Source organism: Bison bison, unplaced genomic scaffold (assembly GCF_000754665.1).
Source record: "Bison bison bison isolate TAMUID 2011002044 unplaced genomic scaffold, Bison_UMD1.0 scf7180017864453, whole genome shotgun sequence".
Taxonomy (NCBI): Eukaryota; Metazoa; Chordata; class Mammalia; order Artiodactyla; family Bovidae; genus Bison; species Bison bison.
The window spans coordinates 3,521,785-3,536,598 of NW_011495015.1; the positions used below are offsets into that span (position 1 = coordinate 3,521,785).

The 14,814-nt window shown below is 42.2% G+C and overlaps 1 protein-coding gene across 2 annotated transcripts in view; it reads left to right on the forward strand.

Annotated features, from left to right (window-relative positions):
- The window catches only part of LAMA1 (laminin, alpha 1), a 126,232-nt gene that overhangs the window by 12,557 nt on the left and 98,861 nt on the right, over nucleotides 1-14,814 (forward strand). For both annotated transcript variants that reach the window (XM_010859096.1, XM_010859097.1), the window contains exons 2-3: nucleotides 5,904-6,074; nucleotides 6,255-6,367. In XM_010859096.1, the coding sequence (XP_010857398.1) occupies nucleotides 5,904-6,074; nucleotides 6,255-6,367 (284 nt within the window). The remainder of the gene's footprint in view (nucleotides 1-5,903; nucleotides 6,075-6,254; nucleotides 6,368-14,814) is intronic.

Here is a 14,814-nt window from a genome sequence, read left to right on the forward strand (position 1 = left end):
GTGGATGCAACCTCCTCGGGGTCATTGTTCTGGTGTGAGAGATGGTGACGCATTGGGCGTCTCCACAGCCAAGTGGTTTGACCAGAGGTCCCTGGGTGCTCCCGAGGACAGTCCTTGATTGACGCATTCAGGAGGCACATCCAGAACCAGATACGTCATTTTACGAGAGTTGATGAGAAATGAAAAGTTGGGGGGGAGGTCCTTGTTTAAATGACCAAAAACTTCCAGACAGTTTTGACAGAGCTTTAAACCAAGGGCGACTGCATACCCATGAAGTAGCCATTGGAACATAAAGAGAATGCCAAAACTTAAAGCATAAACAAGTGAAATCTATGTGATAGAGCTCAGAAATGGCAGACGAAGGGGGGAAAATTACTAAGACTGCTAAGACCTTGAAGGGTTGGTGGTCTTTGGAAGCAATGGCAGGTCAGAAAATGTTAAATTAATTGATGTTTTTAGGTATTTAAGCAAATAATATAAACATTGCAGACATGATCAATGATACAAGCAAAATATAACTTCATTTTCATTCTGCAGAGTTGTTCATTTTCCCACTCAAAAGGTGCACTTGTGTTTTGATGTTAAGCTGAATTCACTGACTCAATGGACACAAATTTGAGCAAACTCCAGGAGATAGTGAAGGACAGGGAAGCCTGGTGTGCTGCAGTCCATGGGGTTGCAAAGAGTCAGACATGACTTAGCAACTGAACAACAAAATACGCTGAATTCCCTCCTGTAAGAATTTGGAAGGAGGGGAAAAGGCAGTGCCTTCCCAGGGTAATACGAATGATTTGAAATTAAAAAATAACCGTGAATGTTGTACTTTGCCTGTGTGCAATCATGATTTTGATCAAAAAAAGCTTTTAAATTGCTATCCTTCAATTTCAGTTTTGTGGCAACAAAAGAGAAAACCTCTTAATGAATGAATTGTAGCTATGGTCTCTTCTACTAAACTTGGGTGTTGAATAAAAACTCATGGTATCATGAAACAAAAGCATGAAGGAACCTGTGTGGGAGGAGGAGGCAGTCCTGATAAATTGTTACAATATTCGGGCCAAGGTCTTCATGACTTGTTTATCTTACAGTGAGAAACTCTGCCTTTGTCAAGGACACCTCCAGCCCATTGCCATGGAAATGGACACTGGAAAATGCTTCCAAGGCCTTTTGCCCACCACCCCCTCTGGGTTTTCTGAGATTAGATTTTTTTTCATCTCCCCGTGTGAGAAAAAAAGTTAAGGGTGTTAAATGGCAAACTCCCAGGGGCTGGGGTTTGACTTTCTCAAGCCCCTGTGACGTATTTCTCTTTCTCTCCCACCTATTTTTTTCCGCACTGTGCTGGAAAGGGCCTTAGAATCTCTAAAATATTTTAATACTTTTTGTAACAGCTATCAGTGATTAAATTGTTTGTTGTTTTTCAGTCACTAAGTCTTGTCCGACTCTTGGCGACCCCATGGACTGCACCATGCCAGGCTTCTCTGTCCTTCACTATCTCCCAGAGTTTGCTAAAATTCATGTTCATCGAGTCGGTGATGCTATCTAACCATCTGATTCTCTGCGCCCTCTTCTCCTTTTGCCTTCATCAGTCTTTCCCAGCAACAGGGTCTTTTCCAGTGGGTCAGCTCTTCCTACGAGGTGGCCAAAGGATTGGAGCTTCAACGTCAGTCCTCCCAATAAATATTCAGGGTTGATTTCCTTTAGGATTGACTGGTTTTATCTCCTTGCTGTCCAAGGGACTGTCAAGAGTCTTCTTCAGCACTCTAACTTGAAAGCATCAATTCTTTGGCACTCAGCCTTCTTTATGGTCCAACTCTCACATCTGTATTGACTACTGGAAAAATCATAGCTTTGACTATCCGAACCTTTGTTGGTAAAGTGATGTCTCTGCTTTTGAATACACTGGTTTTGTTTAGGTTTGTTGTAGCTTTTCTTCCAAGGAGCAAGCATCTTTTAATTTCCTGGCTGCAGTCACTGTCCGCAGTGATTTTGGAGCCCAGGAAAATAAAATCTGTTACTGCTTCCACTTTTTCCTTTCTGTTTGCCATGAAGTGATGGGACCAGATGCCGTGATCTTAGTTTTTTTTCAATGTTGAATTTTAAGCCAGCTTTTCCAAAATTCTCCTCTTTCACCTTCATCGAGAGACTCTTTAGTTCCTCTTCACTTTCTATCATTAGAGTTTTATCATCTGCATATCTGAGATTATTGGTATTTCTTCCAGATTCCTGCCTGTGATTCATCCAGCCCGGCATTTCACTTGATGTGCTCCGCATAGAAGTTAAATAAGCAGGGTGACAATATACAGCCTTGTCATACTCCTTTCCTAATTTTGAACCAGTTAGCTGTCCCACATTCAGTTCTAACTGTTGCTTCTTGACACACGTGCAGGTTTCTCAGGAGACAGACTGTGAAGAAAGAGAGTTAAAAAGTAAAGTCTAGTATCTGTCATACAGAGTGAAGTCAGAGAAAAAATATTGTATGTTAACGCGTATATGTGGAATCTAGAAGAATGGTACTGATGATTCTATTTGCAGGGCACGCGTAGAGACGCAGATGTAGAGAGTGGACAGGAGGAGGGGGTGGGGGGAAGGACTGGGAGAGTGATGTTGCCATATATACGCCACCATGTGTAGAACGGCTAGCTAGTGGGAAGCTTCTGTCCAGCACAGGGAGCTCAGCTCGGTGTTCTGTGATGCCCTAGAGGGGTTGAGCGGGGTGGTGGGAGGGAGGCTTTAGAGGGAGGGGGTATATGTGTGTTTATAGCTGACTCACTTTGCTGTACAGCAGAAACCAACACAACATCATAAAGCAACTATGCTCCAATTTAAAAATAATTTAAAAAAACTGCTGGTGAGTGAGAAAGAATTTATTTCACGCTTGATGGGTTTGGCATTATGAAGTCTTTAGCCACTGGTTAAACATAGGATGAAAAAATGAATCCATTGTGTGTCCCGAATGAGGGCAAAAGTACGAATCACAGTAACATTAGCTAAAGTAAATAATGTCTCCTGACAAAAGCGTACAGTTGTCTCATGCATTAAGTGCACGGCCAGGTGATGGGAAACCGTGATCCACGTGCCAACTACAGTCCTCATTCTGCTTTCGATTTTTATGTGTAAATCAAACTTTTATTCTTGGTGGATTCTTGATCCCAATGCCCTACCTCACCATTCAGTTTCCTATTTCTCCTCCTACTTGAAGCTCATGTTAGTTGTTCTTTATTGAAATACTTCAGTAGTCTTTTGTTAGTGTATTTAGTGCTAGTTTTTTAAAATGAATTTTTATTGGAGTATAGTTGCTTTACAACGTTGGGTTACTTTCTGCTGTACAGCAAAGTGAGTCAGCTGTAGGTATGTAAGTGCTGTGCTTGGTCACTCAGTCGTGTCTGACTCTTTGCAACCCCATAGACTGTAGCCTGCCAGGCACCTCTGTCCATGGGGATTCTCCAGCAAGAATACTGGAGTGAGTTGCCATACCCTCCTCCAGGGGATCTTCCCAACCCAGGGATGGAACCCAGGTCTCCCCCACTGCAGGCGGATTCTTTACCAGCTGAGCTACCAGGGAAGCCCTGAGGTATATATATATTCCTTCTTTGTTGGATTTCCTTCCCATTTAGGTCACCACAGACCATTGAGTAGAGTTCTCTGAGATCTGAAATACTGAAGTATTTCGGTAGTCTTTGAAAACATTCAGCAACCTGAGGAATTTTTAAAAACTCTTTTTCAAACATGCTTCCTCCAGTGCAAATTTCCAGCTTTCTTTCATCCTTTCACAGCTGTGGTCATAGACAGTGAGGAATAATAATTATTCTAGAACCATGGAATGAGAGCAAATGTAGTAAGTAAAGGATAATTTTTAGTGAATTTTTTCCCCCCAAACATGAGCTTATCTGAGAAGAAAGATTTAGTTTTAGCGAAAGGCAAATGCACCACTACAGAGTTTTGAATTTAGTCATGCTAACGAAGGGGTTTCTCTTTCTTTTGCTTAGGAGTGTCTTTACAATGCCAACCAGAGAAGCACCCATCTACCAATGTAGGCGACATGGGTTCGATCCCTGGGTCAGGAAGATTCCCTGGAGGAGGAAATGGCAACCCTCTCCAGTATTCTTGCCTGGGAAATCCCACAGACAGAGGAGGCTGGCGGGCTTCAGCCCAAGGGGTCGCAAAGAGCAAAGAGTCGGACATGACTGAGCAATTGAGCCCGCACGCGGGTGCTCTAAAACCTGTGTAGTGCAAGAGCAACCTGTTGTCGGTTCCTACAGTTAAGCTATTATTCACTGAAATTATGTTGATATTCACACAGCTTAAACTTCTTTTTCTCAGTGACTCAGAGTGTAGGCTCCTGAATGGAGAAGCAGGTGCCCTACTGACCCCGACTCCCTCGGTAACTCAAGGCTCTTGTAGGTCAGGGTGGGGGGAGCCCCGAGCAGGAAGTGGGCAGTTCTCTTGAGTCTCACAACTGAAGGGGGAGGGAAAAAAAGAGAAAGTGAGAACATTTTTAGAGTTAGCTGGTAAAGGATTTGTTGACAGAGAAATGCATTGTTAACTAAGTTCCTGTGACCTTTTTTCTTCTCCTCGCTTGGCTGGTCTGTGGGAAGGGAATGGAGAGGGTTGATTGTACTGCAAATCTAAATGCACAGACATGACCCAGAGCCCAGAAAACTCCGTTGCAGCTCTTTCCATGTGACTCCACAGTTTCAAACTTACTGTATTTTAAATTGTCAGTTCATAATATACATTCAAACCAGATTACTAGAATATTGTGGTCATAAAGGAAGGAGAAAATTAATATTTACCTCAGTACCAAAAACAATAAGTATCAGCTTCTCCCCCCAATTAAGTAGCATTCCCAAGAATTATGTGTCACTTTAAGAATTAGATCATTTTATTGCATAAAATATGTGTCTTAACGACTGGTTGATAAAAAGAATAAATTGAGGAACTGCATAATTAAACATAAAAGTACATCTGTTTTATTCATTAAGCCTTTTTAATTAGGAAATCCCAAAAGCATGTGATAAAAATGACCAACTTTAAGTTAAAAATGAAAAAACATGTTTATACCTAGTATACCGTGTAAGTCTGCTATGTTTCAAAATTAAGAGTAATACTCTAGAATACAATATTCTATGACTATTTTCTGTTGAGAAACTAAGAGTTTATTGATTTGATTAGAGTCATTCTCCTAGGATAGAACTGCTAATTTGTTGTTTTTTAGTAGGTCAGTTGTGTCCAACTCTTTGCAACCCCATGAACTGTAGCCTGCCAGGCTTTTCTGTCCATGGGATTTTCCAGGCAAGAATACTGGAGAGGGTTGCCATTTCCTCCTCCAGGAAATCTTCCCAGATCAGAGGTTAAACCCATGTCTCCTGCACTGGCAGGTGGATTCTTTACCACTGAGCCACAGAGTAGCCCTTAGAACCACTAGGGTAGCTCTGTTTTACGAGGAAAGTCTTTGGAAGACTACCTAGTAAGTTATTATTATTATTTTCTTATTAATAGATGCAGGGTGAGTTTTTTTTTTTTTTTAATGTACTTGGGCTTCCCAGGTGGCACTAGTGGTAAAGAACCCTTTTCCCTTTGGTGACCATAAATTGGCCATCTTCTGTGGCTCAGATGGTAAAGAATCCACCTGCCAAAATGCAGGAGACCCAGGTTCGATCCCCGGGTTGGGAAGAGCCCCTGGAGAAGAGAATGGCAACCCACTCCAGTATTCTTGCCTGAAGAATGCTATGGACAGAGGAGGCTGGTAGGGCTCCTACATAGACTGTAGGGCTACAGTCCATGGGGTTGCAAAGAGTCAGACATGACTGAGTGGCTAACACTTCTGCTTCACCAGCAGAGTGAGATGCAGTGATATGACCTGTGGTTTCAAGTGGCTGAGCTGATCTGGTGACTTTGACTTTCAGGCCTGTTCCCTGCCATCCTCAACCTTGCCAGCAATGCACACATCAGCACCAATGCGACCTGCGGGGAGAAGGGGCCAGAGACGTACTGCAAGCTGGTGGAGCATGTGCCTGGGCGGGCCATGCGCAATGCCCAGTGCCGGGTCTGCGACGGCAGCAGCACCAACCCCAAAGGCAAGTGGGGCCCCCGTGGGAACATACCCCTTCCTAAACGATTACTGGAGACTTCTGTTAGGAAGCCACGGGCCTGTGTTCTCCTTACCGCTGTTCATTTCCACTGTATTACAGTTTAGGAGTTAACAACCTTAAACCACAATCTGAGAGCGTAGCGGGTTTTTTGTTTTCCTTCAACAGAACGGCATCCGATATCCAACGCCATCGACGGTACCAATAACTGGTGGCAGAGTCCTAGTATCCAGAACGGGAGAGAGTACCACTGGGTCACGATCACGCTGGACCTGAGGCAGGTGGGTGAGGCTGGAGGTGCTGCAGGAGGCGGTGGGTGGCTGGGTTGTAATCTCACATTGTTGTTGTTTAGTCACTAAGTCGTGTCTGACTGTTGGTGACCCCATGGACCACAGTACACTAGACTTCCCTGACCTTCACCATCTCCTGGAGTTTGCTCAAACTCACGTCCATTGAGTCAGTGATGCCATCCAACCATCTCATCCTCTGTCTCCTTCTTCTCCTGCCCTCAGTCTTTTGCAATGAATTGGCATCTTGCATCAGGTGGCCAAAATATTGGAGATTCAGCTTCAGTATCAGTCCTTCCAATGAATATTCAGGGATGATTTCCTTTAGGATTGGGTTTCATCTCCTTGCTGTCCAAATGACTCTCAAGAGTCTTCTCTAGAACCACAGTTTGAAAGCATCAGTTCTTCAGCGCTCAGCCTTCTTTATGGTCCAAAACTCACATCCATTCATGACTACTGGAAAAATCATAGCTTTGACCATCTGGACCTTTGTCAGCAAAGTGATGTCTCTGCTTTTTAATACACTAGGTTTGTCATAGCTTTTCTTCCAAGGAGCAAGCATCTTTTAAATGCTTTTTATACACAAGGAAAGTCCACTTGTTTCCTAACATGTTTACATGCTGGTCTCACTGTTTTTTCACTTGATGGATTTGAGTGAAACACAGAGTTTGTCCTTGGTACTGGTTTTTGTCACATTTATCACGCCTAGGTATCCTTGGGGTGATGAATAGAATTGTTCCCATGTGGTTTGATGTTCTTGGACACTGTGTCAGGATGCTGATCATCCATCCACCCGTGATGCCTTGACAAATGGTACCCAGTGTCCACACACACACAGCTGCTGGGGGCACAAAACACATCCATTTGCTGCCTTTCAAACTTATTATCTTACTGTTTTCACCATGCAGCTCTAGTAAAGGGTTCTGTGTAGAAAATAAGGCTTGGAAACAGAAGGAGAAGGCATTAAACCTCTGGACTCTCTTTGATGCTGTGTATGAGAGCTGTGAGCACCCCAGTGCTCAGTGAGGAAGCCTTCAGCACCAGCTAGGAAAGGCAGGGTTTAATTGGCTTAGATCACATGTGTATATCCCTAGCTTTGCTCAAGACCACTCAGGAGAATGGAGCGAAATACCATGTGAGCCCTGGTTGCCCCAAATATTTCTAGGGAAAGGAAAGAAAAGGAAAGAAATCTGAGTGAAAGGGATGAAAAAGAAAGGTGGCAGCTTTTGTCAAATTTCTATTTCAGTTCTCTGGAAAAGCCATAACATAGCCTTCTTATTTATTTCCATTCTGTTCCTCTTGGGTCAGAACTCCTCAGTATCATGGGAAATACGCAATGAAAGAGAAAACTCGTTCAAAAGGTGTAGAGTATGAATTTTGGAGATTTCATGATGAAGAATCATAATTTTTTCAATGAGTGAAACATGAAAGTGTTAGTCACTCTATCATGTCCAACTCTTTGTAACCTCATGGACTGTAGCCCAAAGACTCCTCTGGCCATGGAATTCTCCAGCCAAGAATACTGGAGTGAGCAGCTATTCCCTTCTTCAGGAGATCTTCCCAGCTCAGGGATCGAGCCTACATCTCCTGTATTGCAGGAGATTCTTTACCATCTGAGCCACCAGGGAAATCACAAAATATGCAGAATTTTAAGTAAAAGCAAGACAATACTGTGTTTGTTCACGTGTAAGGAACTTTTGAGCTCTAATCATAATGGTAAGTGAGGTAGTAAGATGTGAAGCTGAGAGACATTTTCCAAATTCAGGTTCATAGAATCACGTAACTAAAATAATACATCTGGGCGTTTTCACCACAAATCCTTAATTAATATGACATGCCTTTGCCTATTCAAATCAACCTAAAGGAAAAGAGCAAAAATCCCCTTTTTGCCTTGGCTTTTTTTTTCGTCCTTGTTTAAGTGGTAAGGATGCTTCTGCAGGAAATGTTGGTTTTCTCATCATCTTTTCAATGTGTTTTCCTTCTTTGAGGGAAAAAAGTACAACATTTTCATTATTAGGAATGTGATACTATGTGAGTTTGGCCAAATTAACAGCTGGACATTTTACAGAGAAACTTCAAATCCCAAGTTCGACTGCTTTTATCTTGCAATTTGTCGATCTTGGCTTCTCCTAACAGGAGAGCTTCTGCCATAAGTTGGACTGAATCAGCTTGAGGAATTCGGGGGCCTCAGTTTTAGGTCTTTAAGTCGTATTCACACCGAGTCATGGACAGAGTTATATAGGCTTCTAGGGCTTCCCAGGTGGCGCTAGTGGTAAAGAACCTGCCTGCCGGTCGATCCCTGAGTCGGGAATATCCCCTGGAGTAGAAAATGGCATCCCATTCCAGTATTCTTGCCTGGAGAATTCCATGGACAGAGGAGCCTGGCGGGCTATGGTGCATGGAGTTGCAAAGAGTCGTACATGACTAAAGCGACTTAGCACAGCACACCAGGTAAATTCTAGTGTTTTTAGATAAGCTTCTAAATTAAGATAATTTTAAATAACAAAATACTCAGAATTTTCCTCATCTTTTGCAGAATATAAAATTTCTACTGTGCTTTAAGTTTTTTTTAAAAAAAGTTTAGATGGTTATATCTGAGCAAACCTTTCTCAGATATATTTATTTATTATTTTTATTGTGAAATATTTTGAATATGTAGCAAATGTATTATTGTGACACACATATAACTACCCCCAAGATTCGGGGATTTTTAAACATTTTGCCACATTGGGAACACTTTCCAAGTGAATTGCAGTCATGGTGACATTGGACCAATGCAAGGTTTTTTGTATCTTCAGAAAATAGGACGTTTGTTACGAATGGGCACTGTGCCATTAGCTAACAAAGCGGACAGCAATGTCCTAGTAACTATTTCTTCACTGAGATCCAGTTGTCCCAATTTAATCACTGATGTCTTTTATAGGTTTGGTTTTGTTTTTCAAACCAAGGTCCATAAGGAACACACATTGCATTTGATTACTATGCTTCTTAAACCTCTACCTGAATTGTTCTCCCTTTTGGTGGGGTGGTGGGAGGGGTGCTTCCCAGGTGTTACTAGTGGTAAAGAACCTACCTGTCAATGCAGAAGACACAGGAGATGCGGTTTCAGTCCCTGGGTAAGGAAAATCCTCTGAAGGAGGGCGTAGCAACCCATTCCAGTATTCTTGCCTAGAGAATCCCATGGACAGAGGAGCCTGACAGGCTGCCATCCATGGAGTTGCAAAGAGTCAGACATGACTGAAGCAACTTAGCACACACTGTTTTTAAAAAGTGATATTCAGTTTTTGAAAACACAAGGCTTTTTGTCTTGTAGAATATCCCACATTCTGGATTTGTCAAGTGGTTTCATTGTGATTTTAATATGTTCCTTTATGTCCTTTATTTCTCATGAACTAAACTCAGCTATAATACTTGATTACATTCCAGTGAAGTATTTTTGGCCAGAACCCATGCTTGGCAATCCTGGCTGCTCTGTTGCATCCAGGGCTGGTTGTCTCATGAGAAGCAAGGCTATCTTTGGGTCCCACTTAGGTATTGGCATCTGGATCACTCCCTTGTCATGCTGTTTCCTTTTTTTTCCCATCTCTCATCCTTGTTTCCTGGGTCTCATTGACATGCAACTCTTAGAATGTGAAACTGGTTACACCTTCTGATGACTTTTCCGTTGTCAAAGTCTGTATGTTTCTCTGTCAGGCCAGCTATTCACCACCTGCTAGTTAATTTCTAGATCATACACCTCATGAAGGCAGGGACCACAGCTGTCTGCTTCCTCTTTTCTTCCTCCTCTTTCTCTCCCTTCCTTGTTAACATTTATAGAAGCTTGTCTTGCATGCCCAGACATCAGCAGAACTGAGGCAGTGAGTGTGGAATCACTGTGAACCAGTGCTTTATTTTTGCATTCCTTTTTTTGGTTCACAACTGGATTAAAAGATAACCAACCATCAGCTATAACCTATCAACTGCTTTGTTTCCCTTCTGTAAAAATGTAAGCTCTGAAGTACAGGTTTTAAAGTAAAATTAGGCAGACCTTAATGTTATCAAGGATCATAGCATCTTCATGTTGTAAATGTGTTCATGCAACTTAAATATGTCAGCTCCAAGGTTTTATGACCAAATCAGTCAGCTTCATTCTGTTGGCAAGTGCCAAAGACATTGATCCTGTTCCTGACTTTCTAGTTGATGACAGCTATAGAAAATATGGCGTTTTTAGCTTCTGTATACAATGTTTGGTTACCTGAAAGATAAACTGAAGAAAAGATAGAAAGTGGTGTTATCAGAAAGTCCATAAATGTTGTTTGGTTTGCAGTAAGATTTAACTGTGGAGTGTCTGCCTTAGTAACATATTACAGGAGGAACGATTCAATTTATCTTTTTACTTCTTTGAAATAATGCCTGTGATTCATTTCTTTCATCGATTCACCGTATGTTAGAATTTACAGTTAGATACTTAGCAATGTCTTACTTAAAAAGAAAACAATCTGTAGGAATTGTTTTAAGAAAAAACTGATGAGTCACTTAACAAATGTAAAACTAACATATACCTGGATGGTGTCCTGGAGGAGGAAATGGCAACCCACTCCAGTATTCTTGCCTAGAGAATCCCATGGACAGAGGAGCCTGGCAGGCTACAGTCCATGGTGTCAGAAGAGTCGGACTTAGTGACTAAACCACCACCACGTGGATGGTGTCCAGTCATAAACTATTGCTCACTGTCCAGTGACTTAAGAATCTGTTCCATGGTGTTTTACCACTGACACAAGCCAGGGATCCTTTGTGATAACTTAAAAATTTAAAGATATCATTCTGAGATAGGGAGCATGCACGTTTGATAGATCTTGAATTTTATGACTGTCAGGATTCTTTTAGTTGTTAATTATATGAAACTGTATATATTCTATTAAACATATTTAAATGGATTCCTATGGTAGTATTTTTCAACTGAATAACTCAAGGATTTCCAGTGTGAGATACTCTATGTTAGGATGCTGGGCCGATGAAAAGATGCTCAACATCTTTTGACACTGTGGAAATGAAAATCCACAATGAGATACCACTTCATACCCATCAACATGGCTGTTATAAAAAAAAAAAAAACAACAGAAAATAAGGATTGGTGAGGGTATGGAGAAGTTAGAACCCTTGTGCAGGGCAGGTTGGAAACATCAAATGGTGCAGTACTATGGAAACAGTATCCTTAAACAGAGCATTTCCATATGCTCCAGCAATTCCACTTCTAGATAGAGCCTCAGAGGAATTGAAAGTAGGAATTCAAAATGATATTATATTCGAACACCCATGTGTTATTGCAGCCTATTCACAATAGCTGGAAGGTAAAAGGAACCAGGTGTCTATCAACAATGAAAGGATGAACAAAATGTGCTCTCTACATCGAATGAATCCTTTTGCCTTAAAAAGGGAACAGTGGTGATATATATGCTTCAGCATGGGTGAACCTTGAAAACATGCGAAGTGAAATTAGCGTTTTTATTTCCTATTCCTCCGGGCCAGGTGTCCTGCAGCACCTTCATCCTGAACTGGCTCCTGGAACCCTCATGATCACACATGAGTCTGGTTCCCCATTAGCTCCTTTTGACAAATGATGAACTGAGGCTGAGTTGAAGTAATTCAAGGGTAGAACTCATGACTATCTGCATTCTTGGACAATATCAACCCTCTGGCTGGCTAAGGTTTGTGACACATATGTTTGTGTCCTGATGTTTTATTTAACTTTATAGCATGATCATTTCCCAATATAACTGAAATCATTATGAATCATTTTAAAGCTCCACTAACATCCTGTTCTAGGGCTTACCCATCATTTGCACAACAGTTTACGCCTGACATTTTGGTGGCTTCTCTGTTATGGGTAATAACTTGAGGTTTCAGTGAAAAAAGAGTACATGCCAGTGAAGGAGTGCAGTGTGGCCAGATCATTTCCAAGGCTCAGAATGCACGTTTCTAGTTAGTTTTGAGTATTTCTTTTAAAAGAAACATTCACTGCCTGTTGTGTAGAGGGATCTATACATGTATTCATATATACAGTTATATGTAAGGAATCTATACATAGTATATAGATTAAACAGTACATGTAGTACATAATCTATATATAATATATATAATTTAGTATTTTAGAATTTAGAATAGTATAGAGTTTAGTAATGGTGTATATAGAATATACACAATATATTATCTATGTACCATATAGAATCTATTAATGTTCTTCTTGTTCAGTCGCTAAGTCATGTCTGACTGTTTGTGACCGCATGGACTGCAGCACGCGAGGCTTCCCTGTCCTTCACTATCTCCTGGAGTTTGCTCGAGTTTGTATCCATTGAGTTGGTGATGCCATCCAACCATCTCGTCCTCTGCCACCCTTTTCTTCTTTTGCCTTCAATCTCTTTGCCTCCTTTTGCCTTCAGTCTATTAATACATATACATGAATGCTCAGCCTGTGTATTGTACACTCATGTACTGTGTGTGTATATATAGGTGTGTGTATATTGCTGCTGTTGTTCAGTCGCTAAGTTGTGTCTGACTCTTTGTGACCCCATGGACTGCCGCACGGGAGGCTTCCTTGTCCTTCACTATCTCCCAGAGTTTGCTCAAACTCATGTCCATAGAGTAGGTGATGCCATCCAACCATCTCATATACACACACACACACACACACATACATGTATCTACACAGGTATAGTTTGTAGACTCTACAGCATTTTTTCTTGTTCATATTATTTCATCTCTGATAGTCCTGGAGAGGAGATGGCCCCCTCCTTGGAGATTAGGAGGTAGCAGTGCAGAGTGTGGTCCACTGGCTTGCCCAGAGTCGCATGGCTGTACAGCTGCCCCTGGGGCTGGACGCTGTGACTTCCATCTCCTTCCACACCGTCCAGGGAGTCTCCCCTCCTTTGTTCTGGTCTCCCACGATTGTTCCCTCTCTGTTATGGTTTCATGGGGAGACTGGCAGGCACTCTGACAATTTCCTCCTGCCTTGGGAGCGTCTGTCTGGGTTCTTCCTAAACCCCTCTTGTTTTTGTCACCCAGCAGGGTCCTCTCCCCTGGGAATGAGGCGGAGTATCAACACTCCTTGCATGGTAAATCTGGGTGCCCCCTCACGTGATTTTTGGTCAAGAAGCAGGAAAATGCATCAATGTTTAGTAATCCCCTTCAAAAATGTTTCAACCTGGGCAAAATTTTCCCTGAGAGTGGCCCGACTTGTGAGTAAAAATGTGTAATGTCCCTTTAGAAGACAAAGTGTGTTTCGTAAAAAGAGGAAACATTTTCTATGGCATTGAAGATAAAGGCTGCTTTTTGAAGCAGTGCTTTATACTCTGTGTAGGTTTAATTAGGAAGTAGCACTTTGTTGTGGGAACATAATCACAGAAGGGCCTTTGTTTTACGCAAACCTTTAGACAAGAGCTGCTTGTGTGCTGGGTTTTATAAAACCTCATTAATTTGGATGTCTGCTGTTGTTTTTTTCCCCCCAAATTTCTGAAAAATTGGCAAGAGCTGGATTGAGGTCTATCATTGTATCATCCAAATGTAAAGTGTTTGCTAAGCACACTGACAGGTAAACAAGAAAAGAACAGGCAAATTTCGCATTCTCAAGGCAGAAAACCTTGAAAGACTTTTAGAACAAGAGTTGCATGTAAATAGGAGCTTCTCATTACAAATGAGTCTTGGGTGTTTGTTAAAACAGGTCAGGCAGAAATTCTTCCTGGAGATCCTGGTCGAAATGACCGATGGCTGTGTATTTGCATCTATTCAAAATGATTTTATTTCAATTTTGTATTACTTCACATGGGTCTCAACCGATTTCAAATACTAAGTTTTTCTTGAGTTTGTTTGGCAAAATGAATAGATTGGAAGAAACCAAGTCCCTCATTATGAGTTGGAAGTAAGCCACGAGGAATTCTTGTCCTTCAGACGTTTTTATCTCTTTGGTCCTGTTCTCGTGAAGCTGCTAGTCTCAGAGATATGTCTGTCTCTTGTTTTCACATTTTTATTATCTCACTTTGTTTTCCCCTTCGCAGTGTCTCTTCCAGTTATCTACTGTTGTGTAAGAGACCACTGTGAAACATTATGGCTTGAAGCAACATTCATTTTTTGTCTTTCTGGGATTGTTTCTGGGGGTCAGGGTTTCAGGAAGACTGAATGGGTGTGTCTCAGGCTGCAGTCCATTGCCAGGGGAGCAGCTGGAGCAGGTGATCCGGAGGAGGGGCCCCTGGGCAGTTGCGGGTGGGGTCTGGGCAGCTAAGGGAAGGGTGCTAGGGTAGCTGGGGAGGGGTCTGCACTTCTGGAGTAGAGGCCCTGGGGCAGTTGAGGGGGGGTGTCTGAGAAGCGAGGGAGAGGTCTGGGCAGCTGGGGAGGCAGCACTGGGGCAGCTGGGGGGAGGGCTGGCCAAGGCTCTCCCTTCATATGGTCTCAGGGCTCCTCCTTGTGAA